At 45.5% G+C, this 22,485-nt stretch overlaps 1 protein-coding gene across 1 annotated transcript in view; it reads right to left on the reverse strand.

The window, feature by feature from the left end:
• Nucleotides 1-22,485, reverse strand: part of ATM (ATM serine/threonine kinase) — a 286,540-nt gene that overhangs the window by 157,794 nt on the left and 106,261 nt on the right. The window contains exons 15-19 of the mRNA XM_073582995.1: nucleotides 21,583-21,708; nucleotides 21,352-21,441; nucleotides 20,714-20,882; nucleotides 20,426-20,622; nucleotides 414-496 (exon numbers count right to left, since the gene is read on the reverse strand). Of these exons, the coding sequence (XP_073439096.1) occupies nucleotides 414-496; nucleotides 20,426-20,622; nucleotides 20,714-20,882; nucleotides 21,352-21,441; nucleotides 21,583-21,708 (665 nt within the window). The remainder of the gene's footprint in view (nucleotides 1-413; nucleotides 497-20,425; nucleotides 20,623-20,713; nucleotides 20,883-21,351; nucleotides 21,442-21,582; nucleotides 21,709-22,485) is intronic.

Genomic DNA, 22,485 nt, shown 5'->3' on the forward strand with positions numbered 1-22,485 from the left:
GGTTGTTTTTAAGCAGCAGTTTCCATATTGAGACACCCATCACTTGGGTGTCCTAATATGGTGGTCGGTGAACTTCCACTGCTTGGAATTCTGGGACACGGTGACATCTGGACAGAACAGGAAATGAAAATATTACAAGGCAATTATATCAATAAATATATATGTACAGATATCATAAGGAAGAACTCTGATGATCTTTCCTACACGTGAAAATCAACCCAAGTGTAGATAATAGCTGGCTCCGCTCAGACACATGTTGTATTATGCAGCAATTCTACCCCCAAAACAATGCTTTTAGGGAATAACGGAGGTAACACAAGGATTATCAGAGTCCTGCAGGTAACTAATGCTGGCAGCTTCGCATGGACAATGGATGTCAAGACAGAAAAGAAAGAAAAAAAAAAACAACTTACGGAACACTTTTCAGCAAGATATTAATGTCATCTATGGGCAAAGCGACATCCTTCACTGGAAGGTCATTCAGAAGCTGTAATAACTGCAAAGAAAAGGCAAAAAATATATATATAAATAAAAAATCTAAAGGAAACAATTTTTTTTTTTTGCTGACCAATAAAATTCTACACCAGCTTCCTATTTAACCCCTTTACCCCTAAATAAAATCCTGAGTAACCAATTGCATCCAGAAGTCATATAATTAGTAAATTGAGTCCACCTGTGTGTAATTTAACCTCAGTATAACACAGCTGTCCGGTGAAGGCCTCAGAGGCTCATTTGAGAACATTAGGGATCAAACAACATCATGAAAACCAAAAAACTCACCAGAGAGGTCAGAGATAAAAGTTGTGGAGAAGAGGAAACCAAGAATAGGTAATAAATAGATTAACCAAGCACTCAACATCTCATGGAGCAGTGTTCATTCCATTATCCACAAATAGAAGGAGTATGGCACAACTGCAAACTTATCAAGACATGGCCGTCCACCTAACCTGACATCTAGTGATGAGCGAGCGTGCTCAGATAAGGTGTTATCCGAGCATGCTCATGTACTAATAGTGTCTTCGGCGTGCTTGAATACTATGTTCGAGTGACAGTGGTTGCATGTCTCATGGATGATCAACAGCTGCAACGCATGCAGGGATTGTCAAACGTGAACTGGCATTCTCTGCATGTGTTGTGTCTGTTGAGCAGCCACGAGACATGCAACCACGGTGACTTTAACATAGAGTATCTTCGGCATGCTCATATACTATTAGCACACAAATGTGATCAGATAACACCTTATCCGAGCACACTTGCTCATCACTACTAACATCCCAAGAAAGCAAAGAACTAATTAGAGATGCAGCCAAGAGGCCCATTCTCACCCTGGAGAAGCTGCAGAGATCCGCAGCTAAGGTGGGAGAATCTTTCCACAGCACAACTATTAGGAGTATACTTCACAAATCTGGTCTTTATGGAAGAGTGACAAGAAGAAAGCCATAAGAAGTCCTGTAGCAGTTTGCAAAAAGCCATGTACGGGACACAGCTTTTATGTGGAAGAAGGTGCTCTGAACAGGTAAGACCAAAGTAGAACTTTTTGGGCTAAAGAAATGTTAGAAAACACCATCCCCACCGTCACACATGGTGGTGGCAGTATCATGCTGTGGGGAGGCATTTCTTCAGCAGGGACAGGGTAGCTTATCAGAGTTGATGGGAAAATGGATGGAGCTTAATACAGGGCCACTCCTCGATTAAAACTTATTAGAGGCTGCAAAAGACTTGAGACTGGGGCATAGGTTCACTTTCCAGCAGAATAACGACCCTAAAACTTACTGCCAGAGCTACAAAGGATGATTCAGATCAAAACATATTCATGTGTGTGAATGACCCAGTCACAATCCAGACCTAAATCCCATTGAAAATTTGTGTCAAGACTTTAAAATTGCTGTTTACAGACATCTCCATCCAATCTCACTGAGCGAGAGGGCAAAGAAGAGAAGTCAAAAACTTCAGCCTCTAGATGTGCAAGCAGGTAGAGACAGACCCCCCAAAACTGCAGCAGTAATTCTAGCGAAAGGCGGCCCTACAAAAGTATCGACTCCGGAGGGCTGAATAAAAATGCATGTCACAATTTCCAGATTTATATTTCGAAAGTAATTAGAAAACCATGTAACAATGCCTTCACACTTCACCAATACTTGCTACTTTGCGTTGGTATATCACATAAAATCCCTAAAAAACGTCCTGCTCCGGCGCCGCCATGTGCAGACGCATGTGAGGGAGCTCCCGCTGATCACCGCAAATACTCAGCATTTACACAGAGCCGTGACTCACAAAAGGTACTGGGATAATTGTGAGACCATCCGGGACTGTCCGCAACATGGATCGGTTTGTCACGAGAGGCGCAGGGAAGGAGCAGAGGGAGGAGGAGGTCGGAGGAGGCCTGCAGAGTGGGAGCACAGTAATGGCGACGGAGACACAGGCACAAACAGGGCAAGCACATGAGGAAATAAAACGGGAGGAGGAATCCCCAGAGAAAGAAGGAAATTTCAGCCAGAGGGAGACAGTGGAGGCAAGAGGCACATTGGAAACGCAGCTACATGCTCATGGCTCATTAAACTTTGGACAGCTAGCAAAAGAAATGGCATCATACCTTGCTGAAGACTTTAAGCAGGCAGTGGCTGACATGATCCAATCTACCACTAAAGAGCTGCAAAGCAAGATGACTCATCAGGAGCAGAAACTGCAGGAAGCCGAGCAGAGAATTTCTGAGGCGGAGGACAAAGTTATTCAGCTAGAATAACAAGTCAGTGACTTAAAGAAACAAGCCCCCTACACTGTGGATAAACTAGAGGATCTGGAGAACAGGTCCCGCAGAAGCAATCTGAAATTGATAGGCCTCCCAGAGACAATAAACACACAGCAGCTAAACGATATCTATGAGGTGGAATTGCCAAAAGCACTGGGACTGTCACATAACTGCAGAGTGGAGCGTGCACACAGGATAGGCCCCCCAGAGAGGCCTCCGAGGCTGAGAGGGGCAGGAATAAGCAGAATAACAAGGAAGCTCAGAGACCACGCCAGGCAGTGGAAAAGTACTAGAACTTTAAAGATATGGAAGAAATACTCAGGGCTTATAAAGGAAGAAGGCGACCACTGATAATTCAGGGACATAAAGTCCTTTTATTTGGAGACTATTCAGCAGAGGTGACACGGAGAAGGGGGGCATTCAGCGAAGCATGCACTCTGCTGTTTAAACGCAACATCAGATTCCAGCTAAACTACCCACCAACGCTGCGTTTTAGGACAAGCGATGGTGTGATGAGGTCGTTTACAGATCCCAAGGAGGCCATGAAAATTATGTCCCAGCAGCAACCTTCATCTGGCCAACAATCACCTGAAAATACCAGCCCGCCGAGAGAGGAGACAGGGGGAGATGCTGAGGACGAGAGGGGGAGACCCTATCCGTATAGCCTGAGGTCGGATCTGCATTTGGAAGCAAATAATGAAAGAGAGACGATGGCTAAGGAGCAAAGAACCCCAATGACAAGGGCGTTCAGGAAGAACCAAACAAGACAGAATACGAAATGATCTAATGCTTATGAGATTGTGCCAAGATATATCCTGGGGTCACCATAAGTGATACCTCACATGATAATATGAAGATGGACGGGAGAAATTTTTGTGGGCCAGGTTGAGCTACAGAAAGACTACTTACACTCCCAATCACCTAAAATTGGAAGACGTACAGTAATAAGGGATATCATCTGTGAACCACATGGTGGTGTACAAAACTTACAAATTTACAGGGATATTCACCCGACCGGGTCAATATCAGACGGAATTATGTATGTTCAAGGAAGACTACAGGACAGCTGGTGGAGAGATCCCCCCTTCTCCTATTTCTTTTTTTTTTTTCGTTTTTTCCCATCTTATTTCTTTTAACAGGTTCTGTTGGACCGAATGGAGAATTTGGGGTGCTTATTTAATTGGTCTGCAAGCTGATCATACTGGCTGACGACGAATTTGTGACTTCCAGGTTTATGGACACTGTGAGGTTTTCACAACAAAAAGACATAAAGTTGAGATAATGATGACCAGATGTGATGTATATACTAGGTAGAAGACAAGATCTTCATTGAATGTTGATGGTAGTATTTTGTGTTAAATTAAGATATCTTCCAGGCGGAAAGTATCATACAAATGCTAGGTTAACATTGGGAGATATTGCTTGGGAGGGTGAAGGGGGTGGGAGTAAAGTATTTTTATACCTCTCTGACATCAAAAAGGAGAGATGGAGAAGGACTTTAAGATAATATGGTTGTGAATATTAAGATGTTAGGAAATTGATATGATAAATTAAGGGAAATAGATGTTGATCTAAGATTTCAGAGTTTCAAGGTTACAAGAGGGTCAGGGCTCAGATAGAGTATGGATATAAAATAGGTACAACATGATAAATATGGGATAATAGGCGGGCGGGAAATTGAGGGTGAGATGAGAAGGGGGGGGGAGGGAGGGAGGGAAGTTATCATGAGCCCACTACTATTGTGCTAATTAATTTATTACTGACTGAGATGACATTGACTGGCAGTCCATACCTAAGAGGGAGAAGCTTCACACGTCCTCGCAGAAGAAACCATTTTGCAATTAAAAATGGTTAGATTAGGGGGCGTGGCCAGCAATTAAAGGAGCAGGACGTGCCAGCCTGTGCTCCTCTCAGGAAAATAACAATCTGCCTGATTCAGGGCTCCCTACAGCCCATCCACCCTCATTGGGTACCGAGATACCTTAGAAGGGACCTGGAGGATAACCCCCTTGGTCCTGGATCCACCCGGTGCCTCGGGACAAGGAACGCACTCGCGGCCTAGCTGCAGGCCTGAAGCCTGCCCGGGTCACATCGCGGCTGCTGTGGTGCTGAAGGTTTGGAGGCCCCCTTCCTGTGACCGGAGACCGACGGTTGGAGAAAACCGGCCGCTTGCCTTCTGCTGTCATGTGGCGATCGCGCGGGGGGAGCTCTCTCCTGATCGCCGGGCGCGCTGAGGGAGACCGCGGAGCTTGCTGCGGCCTATACATCCGGCGGAGCCGTGGCCTGGAGTGGGCGGACGAACCGCGGCGTGAGCAGCGATAGATCTGGAGGTGACACCAGGAATGCGGTGAGGAGGAGGCTAGCTGCATGCTGTGCCCTGGAGGTGGGTGACTGGCTGGGGCTGCGGGAACACCCGGGACCACTCCATATTGCAGGAGGACAGCAGGAGCCATATTGTGGCACACTTGTGGAACCCTCTCTGATTAGCAGAGTGCCTGAAAAGATTGCCGGAGCCCTGCTTTATCCCGACCCTGGCTATTAGAGGGTTATACAGTATGTTCTACCCAGTCCCCAATTTAAGGAGAAGAGTTCCTATAATCTCCAGTGATACCCTGTCTTTAGGTATAAAGGCTTGGGACTCCACCTGCTGGCTTCTTGATGCAATTGCACATACTTAAAAAGAAGGAAGAGAGAATATTTGATTTTTCTCTTTTACCTATTTCTCTTTTGTCTGTTTTCCTATTTTGGGCTGTTACTCTGACCAACAGGCTCATATGCCCCCTTACTCCTGTAAAATAAAAGGGGTATTGCAGCAGAACTGCACCCGAGGCATACTGTTCTATAAAATTTACCCCATGTCTTGCTAAAATCCAACACGGAGGGCATGGACGATCCTGGTGGACTATAATTATGGAACACTAGATCTGTCACCACGGGAACAAATATTCACCCACCTATATAAGTAATTGTCATGCGATAACTTCCAGAACGCAGGACGTCTCTGAGCAATGCGTCTCCAAAAATCTGCTACATCAGAAAGCAATACCCGTCCGATCACACAACTGATGACTCAACGTACAAAACCAGCTAATCGCACTGTGTCAGCATCACAATCAACCTCACTGAACACCGGGAGCTCCCCCCAGAGGTCACAGCAAACTAACTTGACTACTCCAACAAACATGATTCCAATGACAATGAAGGATCTCCTGGCTACCATTCAGAAAACTTTCAGAGCTGAATTATCCTCTGCTATAAGCAATTTCACGCAGCAAATCCAGGATATTGCTCAAAGAACCAATGATTTGGAAAGAAGAATGGATGATACAGCAGATGACACTGAACATAATAGTGAGCAGCTACAGGAACAAGATGCTAGACTCGAGTTCCTAGAGCTAAAGTGTGAGGACTTGGAAAATCAATCTCGCCGAGGCAATATCAGAATTAAAGGACTACCGGAAAGTAGCTCCAATCTAATGGAGGTTGCCTCAAATCTCTTCTGCACCCTCCTGCCACAAGCAGACCCTAATTCTTTAAAAATAACCAGGATCCACAGGGCCTTGGGAGGTCCCAAATCTGATTCCTCACCTAGGGATGTTGTCCTTAAAATGCACCATGAAGAATCCAGAGACCTGATTTTATCCGCTGCTCAAAAACTGAACAACTTACCAGGTGTCCCAGATACCATATCCGTTTCCTGATATTTGCCCGGCAACTCTAATAAGGAGAAAAGCCATGAAAGATATAACTCTGGCCTTAATAAAAGCAAAGATTAAGTACAGATGGGGATTCCCACATGCTTTAATTTTCTCCTACGGCAACTCCACCTATTCTCCAAGAAATTACGAGGAAGGGAGAAAAGCGCTGGAGAAAGCAGGCATCCCGATTTCTGATTCGGGAGCCCTACCAGAGAGACAGACCGCGCAGAGAGTGGACGGAGGTTCGCCATGCTAGACTCAGTAAATCACAGCACAACAAATAGTCTAATTCTTGAGTCCACTATTGACGAATGTGCTGGAATATTCTCAAAGAGCGGCCAAAATGCTGAGATATCGTTCTGATAGTATTACTATTTGATGCTTTTTATAACAATTTATGAATAATATTGTTTCCTTTTCCCATTAGTGGAGTGTTGTGCCCCTGGAGTAAATGTGCCACTCCATTTTGGGCTGTTACTGCCTATGGTTCCACTGATAGTGGGCCGGCGCACTATAGCCCACAAACTGGTCATTGGTTGTGACCATTTCTCTTGTTGTTGTATTTTTTGTTACCCTTCCTTCCCTCCTTTTCCTAAAAGAGTGTTGATGAGATGTAAAAATATTTTTGGATATGTGACTAAAGTGAAAATGCCTGTTCCAGGCTGTAGTTTAATTAGAAATTTGATTAGAATCTCTCCATGCATACCTAATGTATAAAGTACTATCGCACAATGTTAGGGGGTTCAACTCCCCGATAAAAAGAAAACGCGCCGTTATTGATTACCAGAAACATTCCCCTGATGTGCTATTCCTACAGGAAACTCATTTCTCTACGAACTCATCTCCCAAATTTTTTCATAAGCTTTACTCGAGATTTTTTCTGGTTACCCATGGTAAAAAAACGAGAGGTGTCACTATATTGATGCATAATTCCTTCCCATTTATACAGGAGGGTTTGGTCGTGGACACAGAGGGTACATATATAATCCTTTGGGGCACGGTCCAGGAGAGGCGAACCTGTCTTGTGAATTGTTATGCACCCCCGACATTTCAAATGAAAACAATTAAATCTATTGCAAGATCTTTACGGTCCATATCCTATGACACTATCATATGGGGGGGGGCATTTTAACCTGACTGTAAACCCAACCCTTGATAGCTCTAATAAGGTGAGGCCTGACATGACAAGGAGGGAAAAAACTATCTTTGATGGTATCTTGCAAGCTCATCAACTGGTTGATACATGGTGAGAATCTCATGGACAATCCAGAGGTTATACCTATTTTTCTAGAGCTTTCCATTCATACTCCAGGATTGACTGGATTCTAACTAACTCAGAAAACATACCGTCATTGATGTATTCCAGACATGTCCCCTCCTCTTGGTCCGACCATGATAGTGTACTCTCTGTATTTAAATTAAGCGTGGAAACTGCACGTCTGCATACGTGGAGACTGAATGAATCTTTGCTTTCTGATCCTCAAACGCGAATAATGGTCGACCAAGAGCTCAAGGCCTTCTTCCACTCTAATATCAACCTGGACACCTCTATGGGTAATATATGGATGGCCCATAAAAAATATATCACTGGTGTACTCATTAGGATAGCATCCCAAAAAAAGAGGAATCGTCTTAAGGAGCAATTGACTCTCGAGAATGAACTTTATAAATTAGAAACCGCCAATCAGTCACACCCCTCTTTATACTTAACTAAGCGAATCTATGACTTAAAACTTCAGCTAAACATTTTGCTAACGACTTGTACATAAAGAGCAATCAGGTGGACGCAAGCGACATTCTATCGGTTCTCTAATAAAATGGACCGAATGCTTGCTCGAAAATTAAAACAGAAAGAGCGATTAAACTCTATTTTCTCTATAAAAGATGAACAATCCCAAACTACTTTTAACCCGAACAAAATTTACAAAATATTCCAAACTTATTAACAAAAACTACACACTGATAGCACAAATTTTTCATTGCCCAAATTGGATGATTTTCTAGCTAATGTACCACTACCTTCCCTAACTCCGGCTTACGCTGATACATTACATTCCCCTATCAGTGAAGAGGAAATCACATCTACTATAAACCATCTTAAAACTGGGAAGGCTCCGGGCCCCGATGGGCTGACCGCATTATATTATAAAAAATGTTCAAATATTTTATTAAAACATATACAAACATACTGCAATAATATGCTAACTGGCCAAACAATGCCGCCGGAATTCTATACGGCGCATATCACTGTCATCCCAAAACAAGGGAGAGACCCATTGCTCACAAAAAATTACAGGCCAATATCCCTTTTGAATGTGGATCTTAAGATTTTCTCCCCCCACAATAGCCAATAGAATTAATAAATGCCTACCTAGTCTTATTCACAAAGATCAGGTTGGATTCATCCCAACCAGACAAGCCCCGGATAATATTCGTAAAAACCTAAACCTTATACATAACGCCAACAAACGTAAAACCCCCTTAATCTTGCTAGCTTTAGATATAGAGAAAGCTTTTGACACCGTCACTTGGTCATATACCGTATATACTCGAGTATAAGCCGACCCGAGTATAAGCCGACCCCCCTAATTTTGCCACAAAAAACTGGGAAAACTTATTGACTCGAGTATAAGCCTAGGGTGGGAAATGCTCCATAGATTATTCCCCCATATGCTGCCCCCATAAGAAGCTCCATAGATTATTCCCCCATATACTGCCCCATAAGAAGCTCCATAGATTGTTCCCCCATATGCTGCCCCCACTAGAAGCTCCATAGATTGTTCCCCCATATGCTGCCCCCATAAGAAGCTCCATAGATTATTCCCCCATATACTGCCCCCATAAGAAGCTCCATAGATTATTCCCCCATATGCTGCCCCCACTAAAAGCTCCATATTGTTCCCCAATATACTGCCCCCATTAGAAGCTCCATATTGTTCCCCCATATGCTGCCCCCATTAGAAGCTCCATATTGTTCCCCCATATGCTGCCCCCACTAGAAGCTCCATATTGTTCCCCCATATACTGCCCCCATAAGAAGCTCCATATTGTTCCCCCATATACTGCCCCCATTAGAAGCTCCATATTGTTCCCCCATATACTGCCCCCATTAGAAGCTCCATATTGTTCCCCCATATACTGCCCCCATTAGAAGCTCCATATTGTTCCCCCATATGCTGCCCCCATTAGAAGCTCCATATTGTTCCCCCATATGCTGCCCCCATTAGAAGCTCCATATTGTTCCCCCATATACTGCCCCCATAAGATGATCCATATTGTTCCCCCATATACTGCCCCCATTAGAAGCTCCATATTGTTCCCCCATATACTGCCCCCATTAGAAGCTCCATATTGTTCCCCCATATACTGCCCCCATTAGAAGCTCCATATTGTTCCCCCATATACTGCCCCCATAAGAAGCTCCATATTGTTCCCCCATATGCTGCCCCCATTAGAAGCTCCATATTGTTCCCCCATATACTGCCCCCATAAGAAGCTCCATATTGTTCCCCCATATGCTGCCCCCATTAGAAGCTCCATATTGTTCCCCCATATACTGCCCCCATTAGAAGCTCCATATTGTTCCCCCATATACTGCCCCCATAAGAAGCTCCATATTGTTCCCCCATATGCTGCCCCCATAAGAAGCTCCATAGATTGTTCCCCATATACTGCCCCCATAAGAAGCTCCATATTGTTCCCCCATTTGCTGCCCCCATTAGAAGCTCCATATTGTTCCCCCTTATGCTGCCCCCATTAGAAGCTCCATAGATTGTTCCCCCATATACTGCCCCCATTAGAAGCTCCATATTGTTCCCCCATATGCTGCCCCCATTAGAAGCTCCTTAGATTATTCCCCCATATGCTGACCCCATTAGAAGCTCCATATTGTTCCCCCTTATGCTGCCCCCATTAGAAGCTCCATAGATTGTTCCCCCATATGCTGCCCCCATTAGAAGCTCCATATTGTTCCCCCATATGCTGCCCCCATTAGAAGCTCCTTAGATTATTCCCCATATGCTGACCCCATTAGAAGCTCCATATTGTTCCCCCATATGCTGCCCCATAAGAAGCTCCTTAGATTATTCCCCCATATGCTGCCCCCATTAGAAGCTCCATATTGTTCCCTCATATGCTGCCCCCATTAGAAGCTCCATAGATTATTCCCCCATGTGCTGCCGCTGCTGCTGCATGTAAAAATAAAAAAAATGACATACTCACCTCTCCGTCGCTGGGTGTCAGATACTCACCTGTCCTGAGTCCATGGCTGCTCACCGCTATCTGCCACGTCATCAGTCAGTGACGTTCAGACTGCAGGGGGCGCGGCGCGCACTAACCACGTCACCGCGCCCTCTGCTGTCTGAAGTCACTGACCGATGACAGACAGCAGCAAGCAGCCATGGACGCAGGACAGGTGAGTATCGCTATACTTACCCGTCCTGACGCTGTGTCTTGAGCCCCCAGCTTCTCCGCGCTCTCTCTTCCTGCCTTCAGCGGTCACGTGGTGCCGCTCATTAAAACTCATGAATATGCGCATATTCATGAGTTTTAATGAGCGGCACCACGTGACCGCTGAAGGCAGGAAGAGAGAGCACGGGGAGAAGCTGGGGGCTCAAGAGACAGCGTCAGGACGGGTAAGTATGACCTGACACCCCCCAAAAAAACGGGCTGAAAATCTCGGCTTATATTCGAGTATATACGGTATGTTTAATATCTTGCACAAAATGGGGGTTTCACAACAATTAATCGACTCACTTAAACTTCTATACAATACTCCGGTTGCCTATTTAAAATTACCCTTGACCACTCCAGAACCAATAATTATCAGCAGAGGAACCAGGCAAGGGTGCCCCCTATCTCCAGCCCTATTCGCTCTAGTGATGGAACCACTAGCGCAGAAGATCCGTTTACACCCCGATATCACAGGCCAAACTATAGGTAGACATGAATACAAGGTCAGTCTGTTTGCCGACGACCTACTTCTGACCATGACAAATCCCCATATATCCCTGCCGAATCTCTTAAATACACTTAATTCTTTTGAGGAAATCTCAGGCTTAAAGGTCAATATCGATAAATCAGAGATTATGTTTCTGAACACTCCTCCCGCCGAACAAGCTTCAATAGTAGAGAACTTTCACTTCCGACATACAAAGCATTACATTATATATCTAGGAATTAACCTTACTTTATCTAAGTCCACGCTATTTAAATATAATTGCGCTCCCCTCCTCCAAAAACTAACGCAATCTTTGTCAAAATGGTCATCCCCATCTCTTTCATTTTTGGGAAGGGTGCACTCGGTTAAAATGGTTACTTTGCCTCAATTTCTATATCTGTTCCGATCCTTGCCTATTTCAATACCCCTAATGACATTCAAAATGATACACTCACATATACTACGTTTTGTCTGGAACAATAAAAAGCCCCGTATTTCCCAGCAAATTCTGTTTAGACACAAAAGACAGGGAGGAGTCTCGCTACCAAACTTTACTCTTTATTATAGGGTGGCTCAGATCGCCCAGCTGGCAGGGGTAAATGCGCAACAACACACACCTATCTGGCCGCAAATAGAAAATTCTCAAATAGCACCTTACTCCTTAGAGAGCCTAATTTGGGCCACGGGGCCTTTACCGAAAGATTTGGCTTTACCTTTCACTCCCTGCGAATCTGGAGAACGAATAGGTTCCAATTTGCGTTGCAATCTCTTCCCTCTCCCCTCCTGAACCTGTTTAATAATCCCATGTCCCCACCAGGAGTTACATCCCGAAACCACGTATGGTGGCAGCAGAATAAGCTAACTAGGCTACAAAATTTAACTGCCCACTTCAAACTAATGTCAAAACAAGAGTTAATCGCAAAATATCAAGTCCCGAGGTCTGAGACTTTCCGACTTGAACAAATTTTTAATTTCCTGCAAAACGGTTGGCTCCTCAAACCTACCACCTACAACATACGAACTAAAATGTCTATATGACCCACTTGGCAATGGCCTTATATCCCATCTTTATTCTATATTTAACAAACCCAGAGATGGCCTGAAATTGAAGACTATGGAGCAGTGGGAGGCAGACCTACGAATCTCCCTCACACCTCAAAGGTGGTTCAGATGTTATGAAAATATAATGAGGGGCAGAAATCAAGTTTCACTTACTGAGACTTCTTTTAAATTGTTTTTTAGAATACACTATGTACCTAGCTTCCTGCACAATATTTATCATCAGGTCCCTGGCAACTGTTTTAGAGGGTGCACTGACGATGGAGATACTCTCCATATTTGGTGGACATGTCCGATAGTGAAGTCTCTGTGGAAAGATGTAGTAAAATTAATTGATACTATCTTGGGTAGGAAACTACCTCTGTCACCGTCGGTTCTTCTGCTGGGGGACAGACTAATCAATGCTAACAATAGGACTTGCCGTCTCGTTGGACTTTATTCCTATGGCAACAAGAAATCACATAGCTAGCAGATGGAACACCAGTACGCTCTCAATGACGCAGGTGAGGAGAAGGGTCAATCTGATAATGTTATATGATAAAATAGAAGCCACTAGATCTGATTCTTTCGAAAACTTTCGAGGTATCTGGGTTTCTTGGATTCAAGCACATAGAGATGATGACCTTTCCAAAATGATATCTTTATCTATATAATATACTGGCATGGCAGTGGCTCCTTACAATCAGAGACTCTAAAGCAGGTACAATGGTGTCCCACGTTGGTATATCTCGTATTATCGACACTCACTTTAAATTCCCCACTTTCCCTTCCCACCCCTTTAAGTTTAACTTAGTTGTGTTATAACTGTCTTTCTACACATATTCTAAACAAAGATTCTGTAGTCAAGGATAACGTATGACTTTAAGTGCCTTTTTTTTCTATGTATTTCCCCCTGCGAGGGGATCCTTGTACTCTAATGTGATTGTATTTCATGTTAAGTGATGTTTTCATTTCAATAAAATTGTTGAAACTAAAAATGGTTAGATTAATAACATGGAATATAAAAGGGTTGCGCTCACCACATAAAAGGATGATGATACTTGGTCACCTGAAAAGATTGAAAGCAGATATAGCCTTGCTTCAAGAGACACACTTGGGTAAAGAAGACTTTTGTAGAATGAAGAAATTATGGGTGGGAGAAGTTCATGGTTCTAGCTCATTAGACAGAAAAGCAGGAATCCTAATACTTATACATAAAGCATTGGCACATAAAGTTTCATCCGTAGAAATGGACCAGGGGGGTAGGGTAATCCGTTTGACATTAGAGATAAATAATGAAAGTATTACCCTGTACAATATATACGCCCCGAACATAAATCAAAATAAATTTTTTATGTCCTTACAGAACAAAATACTGGCTGATAGTGGTAAAAACATAATCATAGGAGGAGACTGTAATGAGGTGCTTAAGGAGGAAGAGGACAGAAAAGGGAGCTTAAGATTAAATCCAGGAGAAGGGAAGAGATATAGGGGGAAAAAAGGTTATTTTGAAGATATGATATCGAATTGGCAGCTGAAAGATGCGTGGAGAACGTCACACCCTATGGATCGGGAATTTTCACATTACTCTCATGCACACAAGACATGATCGAGAATAGACATGTTCTTTGTGTCAGATAAGATACTACACAAAATGTGTGATGTCAATATTGAGGACATGGTGATATAATCCTATATCTCTAGACTTTTAGCTGACGCACATCAGAAAGGGACGGACTATCTATGGCGATTCCCAGGAAACATGACAAAAGAGCAGGATTTTGTGAAACGGATGGGGGAATGGTGGACAGAGTTTGCAATGTATAATGAGGAGCACAAACCTAACCCTAGATTATATTGGGAAACAGCAAAGGTGGTGATAAGGGGAAACAAAATGGCTTACACGCAGAGAATAAAAAAACGAATAAAAGCGCAGTAAGAAGTCACTACTGGATGAGGATAAAGATAATTTTGAAGAATGGGCGGAAAAAAGAGAGCAATTATATAGAAATCACTGGGAGGTAGCAATAAATAGGTATGGTGACAAAGCAGGGAGAATACTGGCTAATTTGGCTAGGGGAAGATATGTCGGTACATCTATAATGGCAATTAGAGATAAAAAAGGACAACGACCGACTAATCCCAAAGATATAAACAGAGTGCTGGGCAAATTCGATGCTAGGTTATACAAGGATGAGGAACATCAAGATGTAGCAGGGGGAGACATGGCTGGGTAGAGTTGATATCCCTAAACTGACGGAGGAGCAATTACAGGATTTAAATGGTTGCATCACGGAGGAAGAAATTAGTATGGCAATAAAAGGACTGGGGGCCAATAAGGCTCCAGGGCCCGATGGATTTAATGGTTCATTTTATAAGGCACTGAGTGAGAAAATAGTTCCCACGCTTAAAGATTTATATACCGTATTTTTCGGACTATAAGACGCACCGGACCATAAGACACACCCCAATTTTCAGTAGGAAAATAGGGAAAAAAAAATAATGTGTCAAATGGGGGTCCGTCTTACAGTCCGAATTCAGCTTACCTGGGAAGGGATCCGGCACAGGTGGAGAAGTAGTCACAGGGGTCATTCAGTGGTCCAGGCTCGTGCGGTGGCGGCTCTGTGCTGGGGTAGGTTGGTTGTGCTGGGGCAGCTGCGCTGGGGTAGGGGCAGATGTGCTGGGGCAGCTGTGCTGAGGCAGGGGCAGCTGTGCTGGGGCAGGGGCAGCTGTGCTGGGGCAGGGGTAGCTGTACTGGGGCAGGGGCAGCTGTGCTGAGGCAGGGGAAGCTATGCTGGGGCAGAGGCAGCTGTGCTGGGGCAGGGGCAGCAGTGCTGGGGCAGGGGCAGCAGTGCTGGGGCTGGGGTAGCAGTGCTGAGGCAGGGGCAGCTGTGCTGGGGCAGGTGGGCTCTGCGGTGGTGGCAGCTGTGCTGGGGCAGGGGCAGCAGTGCTGGGGTAGGGGCAGCTGTGCTGGTGCTGGGGCAGCAGTGCTGGGGTAGGGGCAGCTGTGCTGGGGTAGGGGCAGCTGTGCTGGGGTAGGGGCAGCTGTGCTGGGGCTGGGGCAGCAGTGCCGGGGCTGGGGCAGCAGTGCCGGGGCTGGGGCAGCAGTGCTGGGGCTGGGGCAGCTGTGCTGGGGCTGGGGCAGCTGTGCTGGGGCAGCAGTGCTGAGGCAGGGGCAGCTGTGCTGGGGCAGGTGGGCTCTGCAGTGGTGGCAGCGGGCGGAGCTCTGCGGTGCGGTTGTGGCAGCGGGCTGTGCTCCGGTGCAGGGGCCGCGGCTCCGCCGGCATTTCTTCGCAGCAAGGAGGCCCCCGCAGTTCCCTTGCTGGCCGCCGCCATGTTGCGGTGGCCTCCGGGAGCATGGACGCCGGAAAGATGGCCGCCGGTCCGGGGACGGCGCATGCGCGGGATCAGATCTCGTCCCGAGATCTCGGGGGACGAGATTCAAATCTCGGCAACGAGATCTCATCCCCCGAGATCTCGGGACGAGATCTGAAGCTGCGCATGCGCCGTCCCCGGACCGGCGGCCATCTTCCCGGCGTCCATGCTCCCGGAGGCCACCGCAACATGGCGGCGGCCAGCAAGGGAACTGCGGGGGCCTCCGAGCTGCGAAGAAATGCCGGCGGAGCCGCGGCCCCTGCACCGGAGCACAGCCCGCTGCCACCACCGCACCGCAGAGCCCCGCCCGCTGCCACCAGCCACCAGGTTAGACCGTGTATTGCGACCATAAGACGCACCCCCCACTTTCCCAAAAAAATTTTGGGGGAAAAAAGTGCGTCTTATGGTCAGAAAAATACGGTAATAACATTTTGTAGGGGGAAGCTATGTCAGAAGGAATGAATACGGCCTACATAAAGCTTCTCCCGAAGGGAGGGAAGGATTTGGAAGACCCTTCGGGATATAGACCGATATCATTAATAAATCAAGATGTTAAACTTCTCTCAAAAATAATGGCAGACAGGCTGGCTAGGATACTGCCTAGATTGATATCAAAACAACAAACAGGTTTTGTGAAGGGAAGATCAGCCGTTAGGGTACCGTTACACCTAGCGATGCACCAGCGATCCCGACTAGCAATATGACGCGGTCAGGATCGCTGGTGCATCGCTAGGTGGTCGCTAGTGAGCTGCCACACAGGCAGATCTCACCAGCGACATCGCTGGGGATGGGGGTTGTTACTTACCTGTCAGATACGGCGATCCTGACGTCCTCCCGCCCGGCTCCACGCGTCGCTCGTCGGCGCCACAGGAAGCCCAGCAGGAAGTGGCTGACGAGGAATGGTCCAGGAGCTTCTCGCGCGATCAGCGATAACCAGCGGGGGAGCCGGTCGGAGGTAAGTATCACATGCAGCGATATCGCTAGCAATATCGCTGCAACGTCACAAAATTGGTGACTTTACAGCGATATTGCTAGCGATATCGCAGTGTGTAACGGGGGCTTTACTAATATAAGGAAAGCCATGTTATTGCTAGACAAGATTAGAGGGAAGCATTTAGATAAGGGAGAGGATCCAGCTATGGTCACACTGGACGCAGAAAAAGCGTTCGATAATGTGAAGTGGCCATGGCTGGGTCAAGTGTTGGATAAAATAAATCTGGTAGGTCCGTTTAGACAATTTTTGGCGGTACTATATCGGAATCCCAAAGCAAGGGTATACACGCCGGGGTTTCAGATGCCTTCGAGCTTAAAAAGGGAACAAGGCAGGGGTTCCCGCTGTCCCCATAACTGTTTAATTTGGCGATAGAACCTATGTCGAGATATTTAAGTGATTGCAGTTCCTACAAAGGGATAAAGGTGGGAAATGAGAGTCAAAAATGCCCTATTTGCAGATGACATAATTCTGTTCATGAACAACCCAGAGGAAGATCTCCCTATGTTGCTGCTTGAAATTGAAAAGTTTGGAAAATTCTCGGGCTTTCGTTTAAATAAGTCTAAATGTGAGATTCTGTTCATGAGGAGTGAGGTAAAACGTGGCCAGGAGAGTAATATAATGGGTATCCCGAAAGCAACAACATCTATAAAGTAGTTGGGAATTTATTTGGGGAGAAAGCCGAAACAGATTTATGATCTCAATTATAAGCTTATCATAGACAAAATAGAGAAGGAGTTGGAGAGGTGGGGAAATCTACCCCTCTCGCTGCTGGGTCGCTGCCACCTAATCAAGATGACAAGCTTTGCGAGATTACTGTACCCAATGCAAACTATCCCAATGTTAATTCGTCACGCAGATGTGCTCAGATTAAACAGGGCCTTTTCTAAATTCATCTGGAGGGGTAAAAAAGCGAGATTGGCTATAAGAACTCTAATGCACACAAAGGAGGGAGGGGGAGTGGGATTGCCAAATATTAGGGGATATAATTTATCGTGTTTAATGAGGAATGTAAGTGACTGGATTAAAAAAAACTGGGCGATATACTGACTACAAATTGGAAACGGAATTTTGTGGTTTGTGGGACCTGACGGCGCTGCTACATATGCCGCTGTCACACATACCGCCAAACATTAAATATTCGGTAATATGTAAAGATACCATTGCCACATGGAAGGCAGTAAGAAAAAAAACTAAAAATGTCGTGGAGAGTGTCGAAACAACTGAATCCTTGGCCATTTCCTGCCTTTAGATTAGGAAGAGAAAATAAATTATACACAGAGTGGTTCGGGAAAGGTATACAGACGTTAGCAGACTTGCTACACCTACAAGGCTGCTGGTTGACGGGATTGGAAGTGATGGACAAATTTGAGCTGCCGAGATTTCATTTGCTGTTATATAGTCAATTAAAGCATTATGTATTAGACCACCTTCAGGATGTGAGGATGGAAATCGATTCAGAAATATGGGAGGACTTGGTTACCAAAGACATTGGAGAAATATCTATCACCTCAATATATGGGATGCTGAGGGACATATTACGCCCTTCAGGGAAGGGCAAAATATTTCACAAATGGGAAAAACATATACATGATGAAGAACTTGAGCATAAGATTCTGCGGGGCTGGGAATTGGTAAGAAAGCATATCATCAATGAACAATGGAGAGATAGTCAGTTCAGAATAATGCATAAAACAATATGTGGCTTCAATATACCTCCGACTCCGCAGAATCCTGAGAGGCAGACAAGTTGCCCAAAATGTACATTGCCCAAAACAGACACAGAACATGGATTGTGGTCATGTCCCAGGACACAAGAACTCTGGTTAAAAGTCCAGGATATGTGTCTGAAGATATGTGGGCTATGGGTAGAAGTAGATCCATTGTGTTGGCTGTTTCACTTTACAACGGGTAAAACAGGGGGACGGCCACATGACTTGTTTCACACCATTGCAATGGTGACAAAACGTCTAATTCTGCAACACTGGCTAGCTAAAACACTCCCAGGGATAAAAGAGATCAAGGAAGGTTTAAAGCCGCCGTTACACACTGCGATATCGCTAGCAATATCGCTGTAAAGTCACCAATTTTGTGACATAGCAGCGATATTGCTAGCGATATCGCTATGTCTGATACTTACCTCGGACCGGCTCCCCCGCTGCTCATCGCTGGTCGCGCGAGAACGTCCTGGATCATTTCTCGTCGGGCGCTTCCTGCTGGGCTTCCTGTGGCGCCGACGAGCGACGCGTGGACGCGGGCGGGAGGACGTCAGGATCGCCGCGTCTGACAGGAAAGTAGCGACCCCTGACCCCAGCGATATCGCTGGTGAGATCTGCCTGTGTGGCAGCTCACTAGCAACCACTTAGCGATGCACCAGCGATCCATATCGTTGTCGGGATCGCTGGTGCATCGCCAAGTGTAACCGTACCCTAACATCGGTCTTATTTTTGGAAAAAAAGAGAAACAGAAAGAAATAAAGATAAAATGACGGAAATTTTTTTAAAAAAATGAAGAGTGTTTATAGAAATGTCACTGACCACCAGAGAAATTCAAGACTTAAGGCCCTTTTACATTTAGCGATGCACCAGCGATCCGACCAGCGATCCGACCCGGTCAGAATCGCTGGTGCATCGCTAAATGATCGCTAGTGAGCTTTCATACAGAAAGATCTCACAGCGATGCAGCAGCGACGCAGCGCACGATACTTACCATTCACACACAGCGATCCAGACGTCCTCCCGCCCGCCTCCACGCGTCGCTGGACGTCACAGCAGGAAGTCTCAGCAGGAAGCGCCCGACGAGAAATGGAGCCGGACATTCTCGCGCGATCAGCGATGGACAGCGGGGGAGCCGGTCGCTGGTAAGTATCACACATAGCGATATCGCTAGCAATATCGCTATAACGTCACAAAACCAGTGACGTTTTAGCGATATTGCTAGCGATATCGCTTAGTGTAAAACCCCCTTTAATGAGCGCCTTTGTGGATTCGGATTGGTATCTATTAGAGGATTTGAGTGGTAATCTGGGTAATCTGAAATGTGTTATATGAGCTATATTGAGGATAAGGTGGAGCTGGAGATAAGGTGTCTGATTTCAGTCAATGTAATCTATGAAAATGTGGACGTAAGGGGGTTTGATAATTTTATATTTGTTAAGTTTATTTTTGCTTCTACTCAGGCTTAGGTGATAAGCATGTTTAAATATGTTGCTTGCAACAATTCAATGCAATGTTTATAACTTGTAATATGCAACCTCATTACAAAATCAATAAAAATGATGTTTCAAAAAAAAAAAAAATCCCAATAAAAACATTTTTTGGCTGTAACATGAAAAAATGTGGAAAAATTCATGGGGTATGAATGCTTTTTCAAGGCTCTGTATGTGCAGAAATGTTGAAAAATATAGATGCTGAGGATTTCAACTCAGCAGCGCTGGTCAATTTATGCTACAGATCTTATTCTCTGTAGATATTTTTCATTACAGGTGAATGAGATTTCTTTAATCTCATGCACAATGCTGGTTGTGTGAAATACAGCAAAGATTTTTTAATGAGAAATATCCGGACAGAAAACCTGCTGCATTTGCACTATACGGGAAGGTCGCCTAATAGTCCCTTCCAGCGCTGTCATCTTACCACACGAAGGTGCAATGGTTTGCTGGTGTCTAGTGAGGTATCAATGAGATTCAAGAGTCTCCTCCTTATGTCAGAAGGTCTGAAATTGACATGATGGCTAATGGCAGTAGATGCACAGAAACACAGGAATTGTAGAGTCTGAAACAGCACCATCTCAGGTTTGGTCACATGTTCCTCTGATAACGGACTCACTGCACCTAGAGAGAAAACAAAAAACAGTGCTATTACCATCCAAACCTGATCAACAAAAAGACAAATGATAGGAAATCCATCATCTTCTAAACCTACCAGTGATATTCTGTAGCTCTCCGCTTTCTATATTTTCTGTGGCTTCATTAGACGAGTGGTCATCAAAGAAGTCTGCATCTCCTTGGTCATCTATGTCCATCCTGGCCTCTCTGTCTGTATCTATGGGATCTGCGTCCACGGCCTCAGCTGTGGGGCCATTGCTAGTCACCTACGAATACGTTATACTGAGAATTTACCACCTGGAAAATAAGTCTCCATACATATTTGGTTCTCTTCAATGCAAGCAGTTACCCCCTCTACCCTTGAGTCGTGTTTAGTCACTATAATCAGCCTAACAATATCCTGATCTGTACTATTGAGGAGGAAATCCCTGAAACATTGCTCCTTATGGATCTAGCTCTAGTTTGACTGGTGTTATCTTCTTGGCAATTTTTTTTTCTCCAAAAAAGCACTGTTTTTAAAACTAAAAAAAAGTCTCCGCTCATAACTGGATGTCGTCAATGACAGCCTGTACTCCCTTAACAGTTACATGACCAAAATTTGCTGCGGACCCCTTGTTTTTTTTTATTAAGCCTAAAAGATATCAATGAGACGTATAGTACAGGCCGAACTTCATTGCCTCTGTTCATTATGCTGGAGATACATTTTCCGACCTTCCTATTACTTGGTGATCTTACCAGGTGTCGACATATGTCACACAAATCTGTTAACATCCTTGTTGTTAGAAGGCGAAGAAACAAATCCGCAGAGAATCGAGCAGGACCCGTCTAGAAATAAAACACGCGTGTAAGCTACCGGGAGTAAAAGGTGGGACCAGTAACTTCCTTACATATATTGAGGGTCATTTTTCAGTGAAGTGCAGCATTAGGGCCTATAACAAATACACAGACTGCACCTTTGTGCATTACCTTTGTGCAGCTGCAGACACAGCTCAGACATTGGGATATCAGTGCTCCTAGGGATACAATTTTTGGCTCTTCACCTAATTTCCCCTTTACTGTGGAAGTGCTCTCACCAACACACTGCATCAACATCTGAAAAATAAAACCAAGAATTGACCTGAAATCCTTCTCCTTACATGCGTTGTGGCCCTTAAAAGGTTTGTCCAGGCATAAACAAAAGTTCCCGGAGGCACCTGGATATATGGAAAAACAATAAACCAATTACAGATACTCGTGTACCGGCACCCACCTGGATCCAGCGCAGGCCATATTCTGGATGGCGGGATCTCATCAGAAAAACATTGACTCGCGCTGCAGTCGATCACTGAGCGCAGCTGCTCATGCCGTCTACATTGGCAGAGCCGTTAAGATCAGTGACTGGCTATAGCATTGTCATGTGCTGAAGACAAGCATTAGAGAGGGGAGCAGACACAGAGGCGCAGCATGGAGAACTGGAGCAGCAACAGTGGCGCAGCATGGAGCACTGGAGCAGCAACAGAGGCGCAGCATGGAGCACTGGAGCAGCAACAGAGGCGCAGCATGGAGCACTGGAGCAGCCACAGTGGCGCAGCATGGAGCACTGGAGCAGCAACAGAGGCGCACCATGGAGCACTGGAGCAGCCACAGAGGCGCAGCATGGAGCACTGGAGCAGCGACAGTGGCGCAGCATGGAGCACTGGAGCAGCAACAGAGGCGCAGCATGGAGCACTGGAGCAGCCACAGAGGCGCAGCATGGAGCACTGGAGCAGCCACAGAGGCGCAGCATGGAGCACTGGAGCAGCCACAGTGGCGTAGTATGGAGCACTGGAGCAGCAACAGAACAGTGGCGTAGTATGGAGCACTGGAGCAGCAACAGAGGCGCAGCATGGA

The sequence above is a fragment of the Dendrobates tinctorius genome, unplaced genomic scaffold (genome assembly GCF_039654945.1).
Source record: "Dendrobates tinctorius isolate UK_male_01 unplaced genomic scaffold, ASM3965494v1 ptg000075l, whole genome shotgun sequence".
Classification (NCBI taxonomy): Eukaryota; Metazoa; Chordata; class Amphibia; order Anura; family Dendrobatidae; genus Dendrobates; species Dendrobates tinctorius.